At 42.5% G+C, this 16,863-nt stretch overlaps 1 protein-coding gene across 7 annotated transcripts in view; it reads right to left on the bottom strand.

Annotated features, from left to right (window-relative positions):
- Positions 1-361: 361 nt before the first annotated feature.
- Positions 362-16,863, bottom strand: part of AMOTL1 (angiomotin like 1) — a 141,734-nt gene continuing 125,232 nt past the window's right edge. For all 7 annotated transcript variants that reach the window (XM_039538643.1, XM_039538636.1, XM_039538648.1 and 4 more), the window contains 5 exons: positions 11,904-12,094; positions 8,982-9,107; positions 5,479-5,705; positions 3,941-4,213; positions 362-2,095 (listed from right to left, as the gene is read on the bottom strand). In XM_039538643.1, the coding sequence (XP_039394577.1) occupies positions 1,989-2,095; positions 3,941-4,213; positions 5,479-5,705; positions 8,982-9,107; positions 11,904-12,094 (924 nt within the window). In that variant the 3' untranslated portion in view covers positions 362-1,988. The remainder of the gene's footprint in view (positions 2,096-3,940; positions 4,214-5,478; positions 5,706-8,981; positions 9,108-11,903; positions 12,095-16,863) is intronic.

The following is a 16,863-nucleotide window of genomic DNA, read 5'->3' as shown; positions in this document are numbered from 1 at the left end:
CCTCTGCATGGGGGGTGAATGTAACTTCTAAGGAACGGTCATTTAGACAGCAATGGTGATGCATGTGTAAATATACAAACTCACCACCAAAATATCCCTCAGGGACCCTAACCTGGTGATATTAGAAATGTTAAATCTTCCACCTCTCAGCACACATGCACGTGTGTCATAATCAAAATTCGAGCCCAGTCCTGTAACCTCGACTCGTGTGAGGAATGGCTACTTATATAAGGGCTGGTCCCTTTAAGACAGTGGTTCTCAAACTTTTGTACTGGTGACCCCTTTCACATAGAAAGCCTCTGAGTGTGACCCCTCCCCCCTTATAAATTAAAAACACTTTAAATATATTTAACACCATTATAAATGCTGGAGGCAAAGCGGGGCTTGGGGTGGAGGCTGACAGCTCGCGACCCCCCATGTAAGAACCTTGGGACACCGAGGGGTCTCGACCCCCAGTTTGAGAACCCCTGCTTTAAGATAAGGAAAAAGGATTAGGAGAATTTCCGTGCACATTCAGAAACATCCTTTCTCATTTACACAACCAGGCTGTCTTTTAAAATGAATGTAAACATCCCAGACAGGCAGCTATGAAGTGCTGTAGAAATCTTACCAACAAACTGATCCATGCTATGCAGTTGTGTGAATTAACTCCTGCAGTGCCACGTGCAGTGGAAATCCATTTTTAAGTGAGGACGTTTATTATTTCTCATACTAAGTGTATTGACTAATTTATTGTTATTATTTAATATACACCCAAGGGCCTGATTCTGATCTCAATTGCAAGTAGTAAATCTGGATGAATTAGGCTGAAATCAGTCAATGATCTCCACATTCCTCTCAAACCTCTACAGTAATTGTGCCCAAACACTGTAGTAACCCTGGCCTGAAACTCTGCCTGCCAGTACATGCTCAAATTCACCCTCAGTTTCAACTGGAGGGTAGAATTTGCCCCACTGACAATGCTGAAGCAGTTTCGACAGATACTGCAAAATACTATACTATTATTTTAATAAGCCAGAGAATACATCTACAGTGGCACCACGTTGTTCCCTGTGAGGTGCTGAGCATCCTGAATGCCCACTGTCTCCAAGCCCTCATGAGTAAAAACTTTTAGCACTTGAATGTATGTACAATTTGCTGCTTACACAGCTTTGTGTGTGTGTTTTATGCATTAGAGCTGAGGGAATACGCTCAATATTTCCCCTTGAATAGTTACCAAAATTGTAAAAGAAATCGCTTTGACAGGGTTTATGCCCCTTTTACACGCATCTTCTATGCAAATTCTAGCAAAGAAATGCTCATGGAAAGAGTGAATTTTGAGCAAATTTAGAATTTGCAAAACATGAGTATTTGCTTTGGAAACCTGATCCCAAGAGTAGCACTCATCCAATCAGGAAAGACCTATATATCCAATCAAAACAAACCAACCTGGCTTGAAACAAATACTTAACAACAAACTGCTTTGTGCACAATCTACAGACCAAGAATTTTTCGCTAAAATAATCTGGTGAACAATTATGAATAATGATTACATTTGAGAAAAGTTTAAACTTCTCCTGGACAATTCACAAACTCCCGCTGACTTCAACAGAGCCAGGATTTCAGTCTCTGTCTTGGTTGTAGCTAGAGAGTAAAATAGAACAGCATTATAGAACACTGTTGTACATGGTAAAAAGATACCTTTTCGCTACAATAGAAAATGCAGTTCCTATTTCCTTTACCATCTCTTTGTGAATCATCACTTTCTGTTGTCAGAATATTCCGGCCATTCATGTCCACCTTCAGTATCCTTCATTTCATGTTTACATCTCTTTCTTTTCCCTATGTAATTTGAAGTCTTATTCATCTCAGCCTCTAGGCTCCTTCCAGACTCAATCTTGCTCAGACTTTCTTCAAACTCGTATATTTAGTTTTTAAGATTTGCACAACATTGCCCTCCCTGGACTTGAATGTATCTGCACAAAATCCTGAGGAAGGTCACTCTTTCCTCAGATGAGGACTTCCATCATGTCGGCATCAGGAAATTCAGGCTTGTGGACCAAACTGCTTACTCGGCCTCTGCTATCCGACAGCTTTCCATGGCTGGGGGAGTTCTCTGTGACAGTGAGGAGAGAAATCCAGATTCATCAAAAAGTCTAAAACTAATGCAAAATATTTTTTGGGGAAAATCTCTAACTATACTTTTTTTTTTTTTTTTTTTTTTTAACATTTAAGGCCAAATTCATCCCTAGAGTAGCGACATCAGAGATTGCTCCTCTGGCATTTGCCAAGATGCAACAACTCCTCAGTCACTTATGCCCTCTGAAATAGAATTCTTATTTTTATGTTTCAGTTTTGCAATTTGAAAATATAATTCTTTCCACTTGCAACATCTGAATTTCTCTGTGGCAAACTGGATTTGCACCAAGAAAGGCTGGGGTGTATTTCATAGTAGAACCTGATCCTGAATTCCTGGTGCACCAAAGGAATCCCACTGAGGTTAGTAGGTTAATTAGCATGCAAAGAATGTAGAATTGGACACAGTGTGAATTAAAGGGACACGGTAAAGATAAAAATGACATTTAACAATGTTTCTTCCCCTGTGTTGCTAATAAACACAATAAATGCCTACCTAGGTACTGAAGCTGCCATATCACCATAAGAATCCTCAGATTCTTAAAGCAGAAAGAATCTTTTAGATCATTAAAGCACAGAGAAGTTTAAAAGATTAATTCATTGTTAATTGAAAAGGGGCTTGAATTAAACCCTAGAGCTGAATTTTGGAAAACATACTGGCCAAGATTTTCAGGACACTTGTGACTGTGGACACCTTGTAGAAGCCTGATTTTTAGAAGGTGGGTGGCTCAGATTTGGCCCCTTTAAGGTGTCTCAATTTGAGCATCAAAATCCCAGTGTTCATGGTATCTGAAAAATGTCAATATGCTGTAGGCTTTACCATTACTTGGGGGAAGCTTCTCAGTGCAGCTACTCTGGATCTATAGTGATATAACTGAGTGCAGAATCCCTAAATATTTTTTACGTTGTTTTTATTCTTTTTCTTTATCTGTGATAACAGTTCTAGTCATACAGCGTTTTGAAAAATTAGTCCAAGATACTATTGTAATCCGCGTATTTGATCTGTCTATTGCCCACATCACAAGAGCATCTAAAGGCTGAAAACACAACTCTACACCCATCTTATTTCCCTTCCTGAAGCCTAAATTTAGGGTTTAAATTACGTGACTGCACCTCTTTCAATTAACAGCAATGGATTTGTTTTCAAGGGGAATAAAAGATCGTGTAGGAAACAGTCTTTTTTAAAAATAATGTTTTTAAAACAAATGTCTCCTGTAACTAGGGCTGTATAGAAACAGCCCCCATCTGTCAAAAATATTTCTAAATCAAATGTCCCTCGTTTTCGCACAAAAGTGAACCATTCTGTGGGTTTGGCTCACTTTTCCCACAGGTTTTCATAAAAATATGAAGCAAATGGCTTCTTCCCCCCAAAATAGTTTAAACTGGGAAAATTATCCAAAAAAATGTTTGTCTGAATGTGGGTACAATGCGGAATGTGTCCAAGATGAGAAATGTTGTGACCAGTTCCACGCTGGAATGTCACTTTTGGCGCCACAAATAACTGTACATGCTGAAATTTCCCCTTTCAGCAAATTAATGGAACTTGAAGAAAACTGGTAAAAAAAAAACAAATCTAAGTTCTGCATAGGAAAGTTGGCAAGGCCAAAGCAGGTGGTTTTGCACACACCTCTCTCTTAAATTAGACTTAAAGAATGCTTTTGATTTTCTTGAGATAATAACCAACAACAATTTATCTATCTATCTTAGAAGTACTTATATCTATCTAGCTGTCTCTCAATAATTATATTTGTCTCAGGCACCTATATAGTGCGAGTCACCATAATATCAATGCACTGATTGTACCATGAAGGTTGGAATCACTTACCCAGTTTATCTCTAGCGCCTTTGGCTCCTGTGTGTCTCAGGGCAGGGCTGTTCGAAGGGGTGGTGCTTAGCCTTCCCCTGCCTGGGAAAGAGGCAGTGGTTGGCCAGAAAAGCTCAGAGCTTTTGTCAGTCTGAGTGCTGCTGTCTTTGCTGCCTGTTTTAGCATGGGAGGCGCTGACTGGCCAGGAGGAGGCTGCACAGGACAAAGAGGGAGGGAGGGGAGGCAGTGCAGGGATTGATGAATGGTCGTGATGATCCTTCCCTAACAGCAACCCTAGAAACACAATAACGACCATGTTAGTAAAATCAGAGATGGCACAACCTCCTCCCAGGGCAGGATTGTTCTCCAGGGCTTTGGTGCAGGGTTATTTTAAATATATCCACTAATGAGGTGTCCACTACTCACCTGGGGAGGCTCCCCCTGAGAGAGAGCCTCCTAGATCTCACTATCAGGAAGATTTTCCTAATAGTCAGCTTAAAAGGTCCCTTCTCTTGAGTCCAGGATAAAACCCCCGAGAGGGGAAGGAGGGCTCTGGAATGCTGTGAGATTCACCTCAAGGGATGAGGAATTTGGAGACTCAACACATACTCAGTGGTGTGCTGGCCCCACTGTGGTGCCACCCAACTTCCCCTTCCTTCCATGGTTCTCAAAGGAGCACAGCTGACTGGTTAAGAGTAAAGTGCGCCTCAGACAGCAGTTGCCATGCACCCCTTCCATCGCTCCCCAGAGCCATGGAGGCCCAACCTTGCAGAGTTGGGAGAGAGGAGCTTCTGTAGGCTACCTGGGAGGGGAGGAGCATACAATGAAGATTCTATTGCCAATCTTTCACTCCCCCACTCTCAAATCCATGCATGTTTGCTTCCCGCAGCCTATATGAGCAGATAAAAGCACCAGACCCTTCCTTTGATCCCATCGCCACTCTTTATATTCGGCATTGTTCTTCTTCTTTGGTGTTTATGTCGTTCCCATGACACTCTCAGAGACTATTTCCTCAAGGTGTACAGACAGTCATTTTTACCTCTTCTGATACATCAGTCCTTTCAGAACAATTGCTCTTCTCTGAAACCCCTCTCATTTGCCTACATTGTTTTGACATTGAACACACTGAACATAGCATTCTGAAATTGCTGTCTCAGCAGTGCCATGCAGAGAGAGGCTATCGCTGGACTGTCATGCCTTTTTGCACACAGCCCAAAATGGCATGCCTTCTTTTTTTCCTGCCATATTACATTGCAAATTCCTATCCAAAGTGCTGTCTGCTCTCTAGTTTAATGCAAATTTTCCTAGCCCAGAGTAGGATTTATTCCCATGAAATGTGCATACACTGCCTGCATTCCTCTGGGTATGACTGTCAGGCGAGTACAGCTGTGCCTGAACACACAGGGTGGTGGCTCAAACTGTTTGTGGAAGGTGGCCAATCACACTTTCAAAACTGCCCCTCAGAATCTTATTCTGGCCACAGACAGATTTTACTTGTTAAGCTGTCCTCTCTCTGAAACCATTTGCACTGCCAATGCCTAGCTCAAACTGGAGCTCACCTATGCTTCCTTTCCAGGTCTTCTCCTCCTTCTTTTCCTCAGCTATCTGATTGCTGGTGAGAGAGGTCTGGCGGGAATGCGCACCCGTTGCTGCAGCGATGGACGGGACCGATCGAGCAGGCCGCAAACTTGTGCTGTCTGTTTTCCCAGCATCCTTCCGCAAACGCTGCTGAAGGACCTTGATCATGGCATCTTTCTCAATTATTTTTGCATGCAGATTCTTTATCCTGCCAAAATACAAATGTTCTGCTTACAAAGATGAAAAATAACTTCTAGATCACAGCTATTCCACTGCTGCCTTTTCGGGACTGTTCCCTGTAGTACATTCTCTGCTGCTTTACTCCTTCCAGTTTTAAGCAACTCAAACAAATTTCCATCATTTCCTTTGAGGGCAATTGCACAGCTTAACTGGGCAATATTTCCTGCTATTCTGCCAATGGCGATGCCTTTTTGTAAGATTAAATAAATAAATAGATTTAAATTAAGCTGGTCCGTTGATATTACTTCAATAAACTAGCAAGGATAATCTGAAAAATAGTCCTAAAGATGCTGTGGACTGAGATGATCACTCAGATAGGTAAAGGAGCAGTTTTCTTTGCCCCACAATACTTCTGGGCTAAATCCTGAGTTCTTTCCTGTGGCAGATTGCCCTTGGGGAGTTTTGCCTGAATCAAGGTTGACTGAATTAAAACTGAGTAAAGACCTCAGGAGCTGGCCCTATAAAAGATTGAAATAAAGATTTTAATAATTAAATTATCTTGCCCAAATCTCTGAGGGCCCATACCAACTGCCACTGAAATAAATGAAAAAAAACTTCCATTGCCTTCAGTGAGCATTGGATTGGGACCTTAGTTTCTGTTGAAACCTGTGGAAATAACTAATGGTCTGTGTTTTCCAACTTACTGGAGGCCCCAACAGCTTTCTTCTATAGACCCTGAAAGTGTTTTAAGATGAAAAAGAACCAATTATTTGAGAATAGGCTGTGGAAACATGGTGGTGGGGAATTTAAGACTGAATCAAACTGAAAAGGTTTGAACCAACTAATGAAAATGCCAGTCAAATGAAAACCATGTCTTATGAAATATAGCCAAGTACAGCAGACATTTTTTGGAGGGATTTAAAAAAGAAATGTCACATATGGTCTAAATCAGGGTTTCTCAAATGGGGGTCGCTGCTTGTGTAGGGAAAGCCCCTGGCGGGCTGGGCCAGTGTGTTTACCTGCCCCGTCCGCAGGTCCGGTCGATCGCGGCTCCCACTGGCCGCGGATTGCTTCTCCGCCAGGGGCTTTTCCCTACACAAGCGGCGACCCTTGTTTGAGAAACCCTGGTCTAAATAGACATATAAGGGAGGTGGAAACTTTAAGGCTGTCATTTTCAAAATGGAATGCCTAATTTGCACTTGCAGCATAAAATCCTGATCCATCTCTTAAAGAAGTTAATGGAAAAATTCCCACTGATTTCAAGTCCTCTGTGTGTGAGCATGCATGCATGCATGTGTATATAAGATGAAAAACATAGAACCTGTTAAATTATATTTTTATTTTCTGGAAAAAAAATGTGAAGAACATGAAATTTTTGTCAGAATTTTGTTTGGATTTTTTTTTGCTTTTCAAATATCTGTGAAAACAGAAATTTTCTCAAAAAAATTTGCTGTTTAGTCATAAAGCCATTTTTAATTAAAAAAAGTGTTGATTACAAATATTTTGAGCAGCTCTAGCAAACAAGTAATTGGACGTGCCACATACATATTTGCATTTGCATGCTCAAAATGGGAAAACTGCATGTGCAAATGGGAACTTGTGTGTGCATAAACAGGTTCTGTACCAGCTACTGCTTTCATAGATTCCATGCCAGGAGGGACCACTGTGATCCTCTAGTCTGACCTTCTATATAACACAGGCATAGAACTTCCCCAAAACAATTCTAGAGCACGACTTTTAGAAAAACATCCAATCTTAATGTTAAAAATGCTGTGGTGAAGAATCACTTGGTACATTGTTCCAATGGTTAATTATCGTCACAGTTAAAAATGTATGCCTTATTTCCAAGCTGAATGTGTCTCGTTTCAACTTCCAGCCATCGGATTACAGTATTCATTTCTCTGCTAGATTGAAGAGCCCATTATCAAATATTTGTTCTCCATGTAGCTATTTAGAAACTGTGATCAAGTTAACCCTTAACCTTCTCTTTGTTAAGGTCAATGGATTGAGTTCCTTGAATCTATCACTATAAGGCATGTTTTCTAATTCTTTAATCATTCTTGTGGCTTTTCTCTGGACCCTCTCCAGTTTATCAACATACACTGCTACCTCGATATAACGCCACCCGATAGAACACGAATTTGGATATAACATGGTAAAGCAGTGCTCGGGGGGGGGGGAGGGGGGGGGAGGGGCGGGACTTCGCACTCCGGTGGCTCAAAGCAAGTTCAATATAACACAGTTTCACCTATAACGCAGTAAGATTTTTTGGCTCCCAAGGACAGCATTATATCAAGGTAGAGGTGTACTTGTGTATGCATTTTATTTGTGGGTTCAACTTCAGGTGTTCAGTTTTGAAGGTTTGTCCCTACATGCCATGGTACATTTCATATAACTCAGAGAGAGAGCTATCAGATACATACACACACCTTTTTGGTTGGGCAGCAATGAAGTCACATAAGAACATAAGAAAAGCCGTACCGGGTCAGACCAAAGGTCCATCTAGCCCAGTATCTGTCTACCGACAGTGGCCAATGCCAGGTGCCCCAAAGAGAGTGAACCTAACAGGCAATGATCAAGTGATCTCTCTCCTGCCATCCATCTCCATCCTCTGACGAACAGAGGCTAGGGACACCATTCTTACCCATCCTGGCTAATAGCCATTTATGGACTTAGCCACCATGAATTTATCCAGTTCCCTTTTAAACATTGTTATAGTCCTAGCCTTCACAACCTCCTCAGGTAAGGAGTTCCACAAGTTGACTTGCGCTGCGTGAAGAAGAACTTCCTTTTATTTGTTTTAAACCTGCTGCCTATTAATTTCATTTGGTGACCCCTAGTTCTTGTATTATGGGAATAAGTAAATAACTTTTCCTTATCCACTTTCTCAACATCACTCATGATTTTATATACCTCTATCATGTCCCCCCTTAAGTCACAATTACAGCATTGGCTACTAGAGAGTCTTGTATTAAAAAGTCAGAATTTTGAATGAGATCATGCAAGCTCATGCCAACCTCCTTTTTCTAGTAAGCCATCCATTTTTAAGGTCTCTCTTTGATGTGAAGAAAATTTAAATCTAGGGAGGGGAAGAAGCAGAACCTAATCTGTCTTTTAATAGCCAAAGACTAGAAATCAAACTGGAACAAAATCCCTCCTTTTAGAATGGGCCTATTGGCATGCGAAGGGCTAAATGACGCGTGGGCTGGCTTATCCAAGAATCCGAGCAGCTAGGATGCTATGGATCTCATGATAAGACCTATAGCACAAATCCCGCGGTAAGTATTTAACAGTTGTCCTTTACGTGTATTCCATGTCCTGACACCTCCGGTTGGCTTGAACAATCTCCTCCTCTTCCTGCCATATTCGAACTTCCAGGGAGTTCTCGTTGTAGCTGCCATTCCGAGAGTGGTTAATGACTGAGGTATCCCTAGCAACACAAGACACAGCCACACCCGTTAGTGTTACTTGGTTCAAATAAAAGGCCTCTTTCGATACAAACAGGCATGCAACTGTTATTTTACCATTCACATTACAATGGAAATCTACAGCTGTATTTGGAGGGTGTAATAGTCCAGCAAAATGTTTCTGAAAATACAACAAAAGGTGGGAGGGAACAAATTGGAGGTGAAATCTCATATTTTAAAATGAATTAAAATTAAAGGACACTGTCAAGATAAAAATAATGGGCCAGATCCTCTGCCAGTCTAAAACAGCTCAGCTCCATTGGGTTCAATGAACCTATGTTGATCTACATCAGTTGAAGACCTGGTCCAATATATTAAATAATAAATCCTTAGCTGGTGATATTAATAATAAATAAATGAATTGTGGATTGTTTTTAGCTCCCCTCAGGTTTCTGAGCCTTTGGTGTACGCTTGAATCATGTTTCATGTTCTTTCTGTACAATCACAAGGGCTAGAAAAAAAATAAAAAAATTAATGAAAGCCGAGATTTTCATGTAATCACTTGACTCTATGTGCTGGGGCTTTGAGAAAAAAACTAAATCATGTGAGGGTTGAAAGAAAATCACAAGAGTCAGCAACACTGAATCTAATTTGCTGTTTGCTTCTGCACTTCAACACTGGATGAGAAAATGAGACTGATCAATTTAGTTTCCTGTTTCACATTCAGTTTCACTTTCTGGTTCTCATACACTAGCACAAAGCTGGTGTGTTTGGGTTTCCAAAGCCGTAGGGGAAAATTTTCAAGAAAATATTTATGCAAAGAAAATTATATAATTGATTAAAAAACATACTTTATGTGAAATTTTGCAAACCTTGGTTTTGTTGTTTTTTATTTTACATTTTTTATAAAGTCATACCTACATTTAGGATCTAAAATATTTGATAGGGTCCTTTTAATTATGATACTTTAGATGCCGGTACACACCAGCGACGATGCCTTGTAGTAACTGTGACACAGAAATATTAAAAACCCTATTCTGAAGACACAAAGGGCCTGATTTGCAAAGGTGCTGAACTCCCACAAGTCTAGCTGAAGTGAACAGGAGTTGTAGGTACTTTGCATTGTGATGGGGTGACTATCCCACAATCACCTTAATGCAGGCCAGATGGGCCAATTAACCCCTTAGGCAGCTGATTAAGGAAGCTCAGCTGGGCAGGAATAGGCAGGATCTATAAAGCCCAGGAGCTGAAGCCGGGGTGAAAGTGGGCCGGTACAGGCCAGTACGGTGTACCGGTAAGAAGTGGCCACTGGTACCGGCCCATACGCAGCCAACATTAAAGCGCTTTAATGTCGCTACCCCTTTTGCCGCCGCCGGCGGGGCTAAAAGGGGCAGCTGACCCGGGGCCCAGCGATTTAAAAGGGCCTGGGGCTACCGCGGCAGCGGCCAGAGCCCCAGGTGGTGTGGGCCAGGCAGCGCGGATGGGCTGGCTGCGGGAGGCTGACCCTCAGCCCCGCCCCTTCTGGTAAGTCGTACCAGTAAGTCGTCTGTGTTACTTTCACCCCTGGCAGAAGCAGAAAGGGGTACTGCGAAAGAGGCAGACACCCCCAGGAGAAAAGGAGGAATGAGTGGAGACTGCAAACACTACCTGGGAAGAGGGAGGAGGCTTTGGGGAACTGGAAGCCTATGAAGAAAAGGGGAACCAACAGGAAGAAGCTCAGGGATAGAGCAGCGAGGCCAGAGAGAGAAGGCCTGGATTGCTACGTTGAGGGTCCCTGGGCTGGAACCTGGAGAAGAGGGTGGGCCTGGGTTCCCCTACCAGCCACTGGGCGAGTGGCACCGAGGCAGCGAGCGAGAGAACTGCCTAGGGCTACTGAGGAGCTAAACCTCCCCTGGGGGGCGGGGAACCTGTGACATGACACAGCCACAGGGCCGAGCCACAAAGAGGATGCTGTGAGAGGAGCTCCAGGTGGACAGGGTGACGGTGTGCAAACCATAAGTGGGGGGTTGTCGGCCTCAAGCTAATCCCCAGAGTACCAGAAGAAGGCACTACCAGTCAGGCGGCGAGTGCGCCCCATGACATACATCTCTGAAAATCAAGCCCCCAGTAAATACACATGTTCTGGGTATATTAAAATGCTTGGGTCTATGTGAAATACTTGATAGTATCTGGCAGTAAAGGGAGGGAAATTCCTTTGTGACTCCTTAATACTGTGGAGAGAAATCCACCCTCCTCCCCCGCGCATGTCAAGTACATTCAACCAGGTCTGTTAAGGAAAACTTCTGCCTTCCTTTGATGCAACAGTTATAGGTAGGATCCTATGATCATGATTTCCTGGAGGGCATGGAAGTTATGAAAATGCCCCCAAACCGTGATTTTTAAATATTTTTTAAAAGGTAAAAGTCTACAGCAAAGTCTGTTTCAAGGATGGAATTAATTTTACAAGTAACAATAGTCAATTAATTAATGAAACTGATGAACATTACTTGTAAACTTCATTTTGTGCAAACTCCATGAAAATCAATACTTCGCCATTTATGCTGTCGTGACTTTTCTAAAAATCATGATTTACAGAGGGCCCTAGTTACAGAACACTGCTGGAGGCTGGTTCACTGGCCTTGATGAACCATTGGTCCTGAGCCAGAATGGTAAGGCCTCACGGCCTTGCTATGGTGAATGGTCCCATTAACTTCAATGGGACTTCATGACTGGATAAAGCAAGCCTGATTTATCCCTAAGAAAACACCCACTTCTTTTAACTACCCAAAGCCTCATTCGATTGAGTGTATTGCTGACTGCCTGGAACAACATGATCTTACCTTTCTGTTGCAGCTGTGGCTGCTGCATTCATGGCAAAGTGCCTGATAGTGCTCTCCTCTAGATACTTCTGCTCCCACTTGGTCATGTCAGCTTCCAGAGCCAGAATCCTCTCCTCCTTTTCCCGCACTAGCTCCATCAGTGCTGGGGCATTGTGTTCTGGCAGGCTTTCGGCCTGGTAGTTCCCCTGTCTCTGGAGTTAGGGAGAGGGAAACAATGGAACATATTCAGCTTGCACTAACACGAGAGCTGCAAACACCTCTTCCACAAAATCTTCTGCAAAATAAACCCAGGGGCTTTCAATCTTTTGCGTGGCCTGTTGCTGAATCAGTAGCCACCCTGGCGATCAGAGATTAAATATGGCTCCTTGTCAAAGAGTGACCCAATTGTTATTGCTAGAACCAGTGAGATGCAAGTTTGCTCTAGAAACTGGCCCTACCAACTCAACAGCACCAGGAAAGCTGGTATATTGCTTAGCAAATGAGGCAAGCTACAGATGGCGTGTGTACAACTTCCAGCTTCCTTTGTGTACAAAGGTGACTGACTGAGGGCTAAGAGATGTTAAAAGAGGCTAGACGAGCTGGTGGTCCCACCACAGCAGGCACACTCCTCATGGGGTGGAGCAATCCAGCTCTCCACCGTGGTGGTGTTAATACCTCATGGGCTGATCAAGCTGGCATTCTAGCTGCTCACCCTCGCACATGCATATACTGCATAAGCTGGTGAAACAGGCTGGCAGAGCTGACATGAGCTGCTATCCCAGGCACACACCTGCCCATATAACATACTTGATGGACTGCTGAAAAATGGAATTGTGAAATAGGCTAGCAGAGACAGCATGTCTGCTGCCTATTACAGCATGGCCACACCACTGCATGGGAGCTGAAACAGATTCCGACTTCTTGTCTCTACGTCCCTTTCCCTTCTTTCCTCAGTTCCTTCATGTAATCTCACCACCGTCTGTGCAAGAGATCAGCTTTGTCTGAGAGAGCCTGCCTGGGTCTCTCTCCCTTATTGGCCTGCTATCTCTTTTCAAATCTCTCTTCCCCCATGTCCAATCTCATTTTTCTCTCCTCCTGTTGTTTTTCAAGCTGGCATTTTCAAACCTGGCAGCCTCAAGTTAGGGCACCTACATCAGCCAGCTTTTCAGAGGTGCTGAGTACTTGCAAATCCAAATGAAGTCAGTGGGGAGTGGGGAGTTCTCAGCACCCTTGAAAATCCATCCACTTAAACAGGTACCTAAATATGGATTTGGGTCCAGATCGTCAAAGGTATTTAAGCGCCTAACCCCCATTCCTTTCAATGGGAATTAGGTCCTTCAATACCTTTGAGAATCTGGGCCTTGAGGACTAAAGGTAGAGATTAGTTAGTTAAAGTTTCAAACCTGAGTTTGAAAATGTTGGGTGGGATTTTCTCAAGAGCTCCGTGTTGGCCTAAGTCTTCTTCCATGGAAGTTAATGGGAGATTTACCAGTGATTTTTGCAGTACCTACACGGAGCGCTTTAAAAAGTCCCACCCTTTGTCTTTTATCTCTGTAATGGCTGCTGTCTTGCACTGCAAAGCAGCCGGGGGTGCAATCTGTAGGAAAGGTGCAATGCAAGCAAAGGTTGTGTTCCATTATTACATTAAAAAACTGTGCTGGCAGGACTGGCTTTCCAGATACGCACTACGGCCATCATATATTCTGTGGGATGCTGAACCAGGCTGACAGAACTAGGATTCCTGCTGCTCATCCTGGAATGCAAGGGCATCGTGTGATACTCCAAACCGAGCATTAAAATACCTGTTTTGCTGACACTTTGTCACATTTCTCTCATGCGTGGAGAGAGTGTTCAATATGTGTAGGTATTATGGGGAATCAGAAAATAGTTAAATATAACCCAGAAGCAAAGCAATACTGCATGCTAAATTAAATGGCACTTGGCCATTATTATGGGCCATGGATCTATGCCAATTTACAGCAGTTGAAGATCTGGCCCCTTGTATCTACTATGACGGCTTAAGCACCAGCTTCAGAATGTCGGTCTCCCTTAGTCATATGAGTTTAGAGAGCATTCTTAATACCAGCTACAGTACCTCTACTGCACTTAGCACATTAACGGTATTTCAATCATCATAGCCAGGATGGGTAAGAAATGGTGTCCCTAGCCTCTGTTTGTCAGAGGATGGAGATGGATGGCAGGAGAGAGATCACTTGATCACTGCCTGTTAGGTTCACTCCCTCTGGGGCACCTGGCATTGGCCACTGTCAGTAGACAGGATACTGGGCTAGATGGACCTTTGGTCTGACCCAGTATGGCCATTCTTATGTTCTTATAAGATATAGAAATCAATCCATGAGTATGGATAAAGCTTTTTTATGTTACGGATAACACTGATGTTTGTTTACGCATTATCTCATTTGGCATCATCTTTTGAAATGTCAGAGTTATGGGATAAGCAAAACGGCCACAGTGGATGAAAGAACCCGATAGAATAGAAAATTGTTTATCCAAAGCAGGGAAGCTAATGCAGAGGATGGGGAGTTAAAAGACTTTGGCTCTATTCCTGGCTTTCCCACATGATCTTAGGAGGTGATTTCTGTAGTGTAGAGAGGTTCGTGTGTTTATCTAGCATGCAAAAAGTCCCTAGTTTGAAACTGAGCAGAGATGCTGATTTTCAGTTTCCACAGGAACTCTCTATGGAACAGTGAAAGTAGGACCGTAGGCAAATTACTTAACCTTTCTGTACCTAAAATGGGGATAACGTTAGTTATCTAATCCATAGGGGATTGTGTGAGAATTAAGGGTTGTAAAGTTCTCTGAGACCTTCAGAGAGAAGACATTATTGAAGTGTTTTATAAAGTATAAGAGTTGCTGCATTTAGTGGCACATAAGATTGTGTCAGAGACAAGGAAACTATGTTGTGCACACCCCTGTTTGTCAACTGTGCCACATCACAAGCTGTCCAGGGCAAGGCAGGCCCTATATGATGTATCAAAACCATGAAATCAGGGGTGACCGTGTAACCTACACTTCCATTCTCTGGAATTTGTGCCACAAAATACTACAGCCTCTAGTTCTTCGTTTTGGAACCTTTCCTCTTGATGACAGAAAACATGACTTGGGAATGCAGGAGAAGACTTAAGTAAACTTTAGCTTTAGGGTAATACTGACTTTTTTGGAAGACGTTTTCTGTAATAATCCATTATGGAACAATCCTTTGGGGGCAATTGTTGTGATGCTTCACCAGCAAAAACATCAGTTATGCTTCAGATAATGTCAGTCCTGGAAGGTATGATGATATTTTTACAGAGCAATTCCACTCTGTAAAAATTGTGCCCTGAAACTCCATGTATAGAGTGTCTTACTAGTTTCAGATCAAAATAAATGCCAACCCTGTAAACTCAACCTGGAATACAAAGTTAAGAGGTTCTTTTTTCCCTGGCACATGCATCACCAACAATAAAGATTGGCCATTTGGAACTTAGTTAATAATTCTGTTGATGATACCTGAGCCAGAACAGAATCTAGCTCATTCTCTCCTAGGTGGACTGGGTCTATAAAGCTAACTGGGGTAAAAAGTAGTAAAAGTCTATTTTATTTGGCATGACTCAATATTCCGTAGATATGACTGTGATGCACGGATAGCAGGTGTCATTTTATGGAATGATGGGACTCACCCCACAGTTACAATTAGAGCTAGGTGTTCATCATAAGCCCAGTTTTGGCCCTCTCTCAAATTAAAAAATAAACCAAACATTCATACCAGCATCCCCTCAAACCTGGCAGGGAAATCTGAAGGGAAAAGGTGTTCCAGAGTTACGACAAAGCCAGAGATTGACCCTATATCCCCTGAACCCAAGTCCAGTGCCTGATCCAGAAGCCCATTCTGATTACACCATAGACTGATGTGGCTCTCTGATATTCAAACACTGAAAACAAGTTTTTTTTTGTAATGTTACTTCACTGCAACTATCTTCTCTTTTGGGGCCATGATCCACCTTTCACAGTGGTTCTACGCTGTTATAACCCCATTTAAGTCAATGGAGTTACTCCTGATTTACCCATGTAGCTAGGAGCAGAATCAGGTCCTTTCCTTTTAAGCAAAACACTGTGTAGCAGTGGGTCCATTTGCCACAAGTCTTAGTAATAACAAGCCCTGATTACAGTAGGGCTCTGGCAGCAGCAGTGTTTCTTGACAGTGGGAAATGTGTGAACTTTCTAAGTTAAAATTACATGTCATGCCTCAGTTATGTTCTCTTTTACACCCTTCAGCTGTTTTTCTCAAATGGTGGCTTACTGCACTAGTATATCCATTCGCTGACCCTCAGCAGCCAGTAGTCACATGTTCTGATCTCAGTGCTGGCTGCCAGCTGGGAATTCTCGCTGCAAACTCTTCAATACTTTTTCTTTGTCATGAACTAATCTACTCCCCAAAATAACATTACGATTTGTTTTGAGAAGGAGGTGATAAGTGAAGGCGAGAGAGGCGGTTACTTACCTAGATGAGTAACTGTCAGACAGTTGAACTAAGCATAAAAGTACACACTCAAACACATAGGCGCAGCGCTCCCAAAAGAACCATGAGATCCCAGGGAACATTCATAGAATCAGGTCTCTGCACATCCATCCAATTCTGTTTTTAACCCATATATACATAATTTACTGGAGTAGCAGAAGAAATGGTCCTTTGTAATTATGTAAATTATTCTGAATTTGTGCGCATGTATGTCCATACACCAAATCAATGTCATGTTACATCAGAAAATGCTATTAAATGCTGTTTGAGTGTTTGGTTCTATAGGATCCGATTTGATAGTAACTTGCATTTTCAGTTTCAGAGTAGCAGCCGTGTTAGTCTGTATCCGCAAAAAGAACAGGAGTACTTGTGGCATTCTATGTGTTCCATTCTATGCATCTGAAGAAGTGAGCTGTAGCTCACACTAAAATAAATTTGTTAGTCTTTAAGGTGCCTCAAGTA

This window comes from Mauremys reevesii, linkage group 1, assembly GCF_016161935.1.
Source record: "Mauremys reevesii isolate NIE-2019 linkage group 1, ASM1616193v1, whole genome shotgun sequence".
Lineage (NCBI taxonomy): Eukaryota > Metazoa > Chordata > Testudines > Geoemydidae > Mauremys > Mauremys reevesii.
Note: the sequence above shows the minus strand (reverse complement) of the source record. Positions and strands in the feature narration are given on the sequence as shown.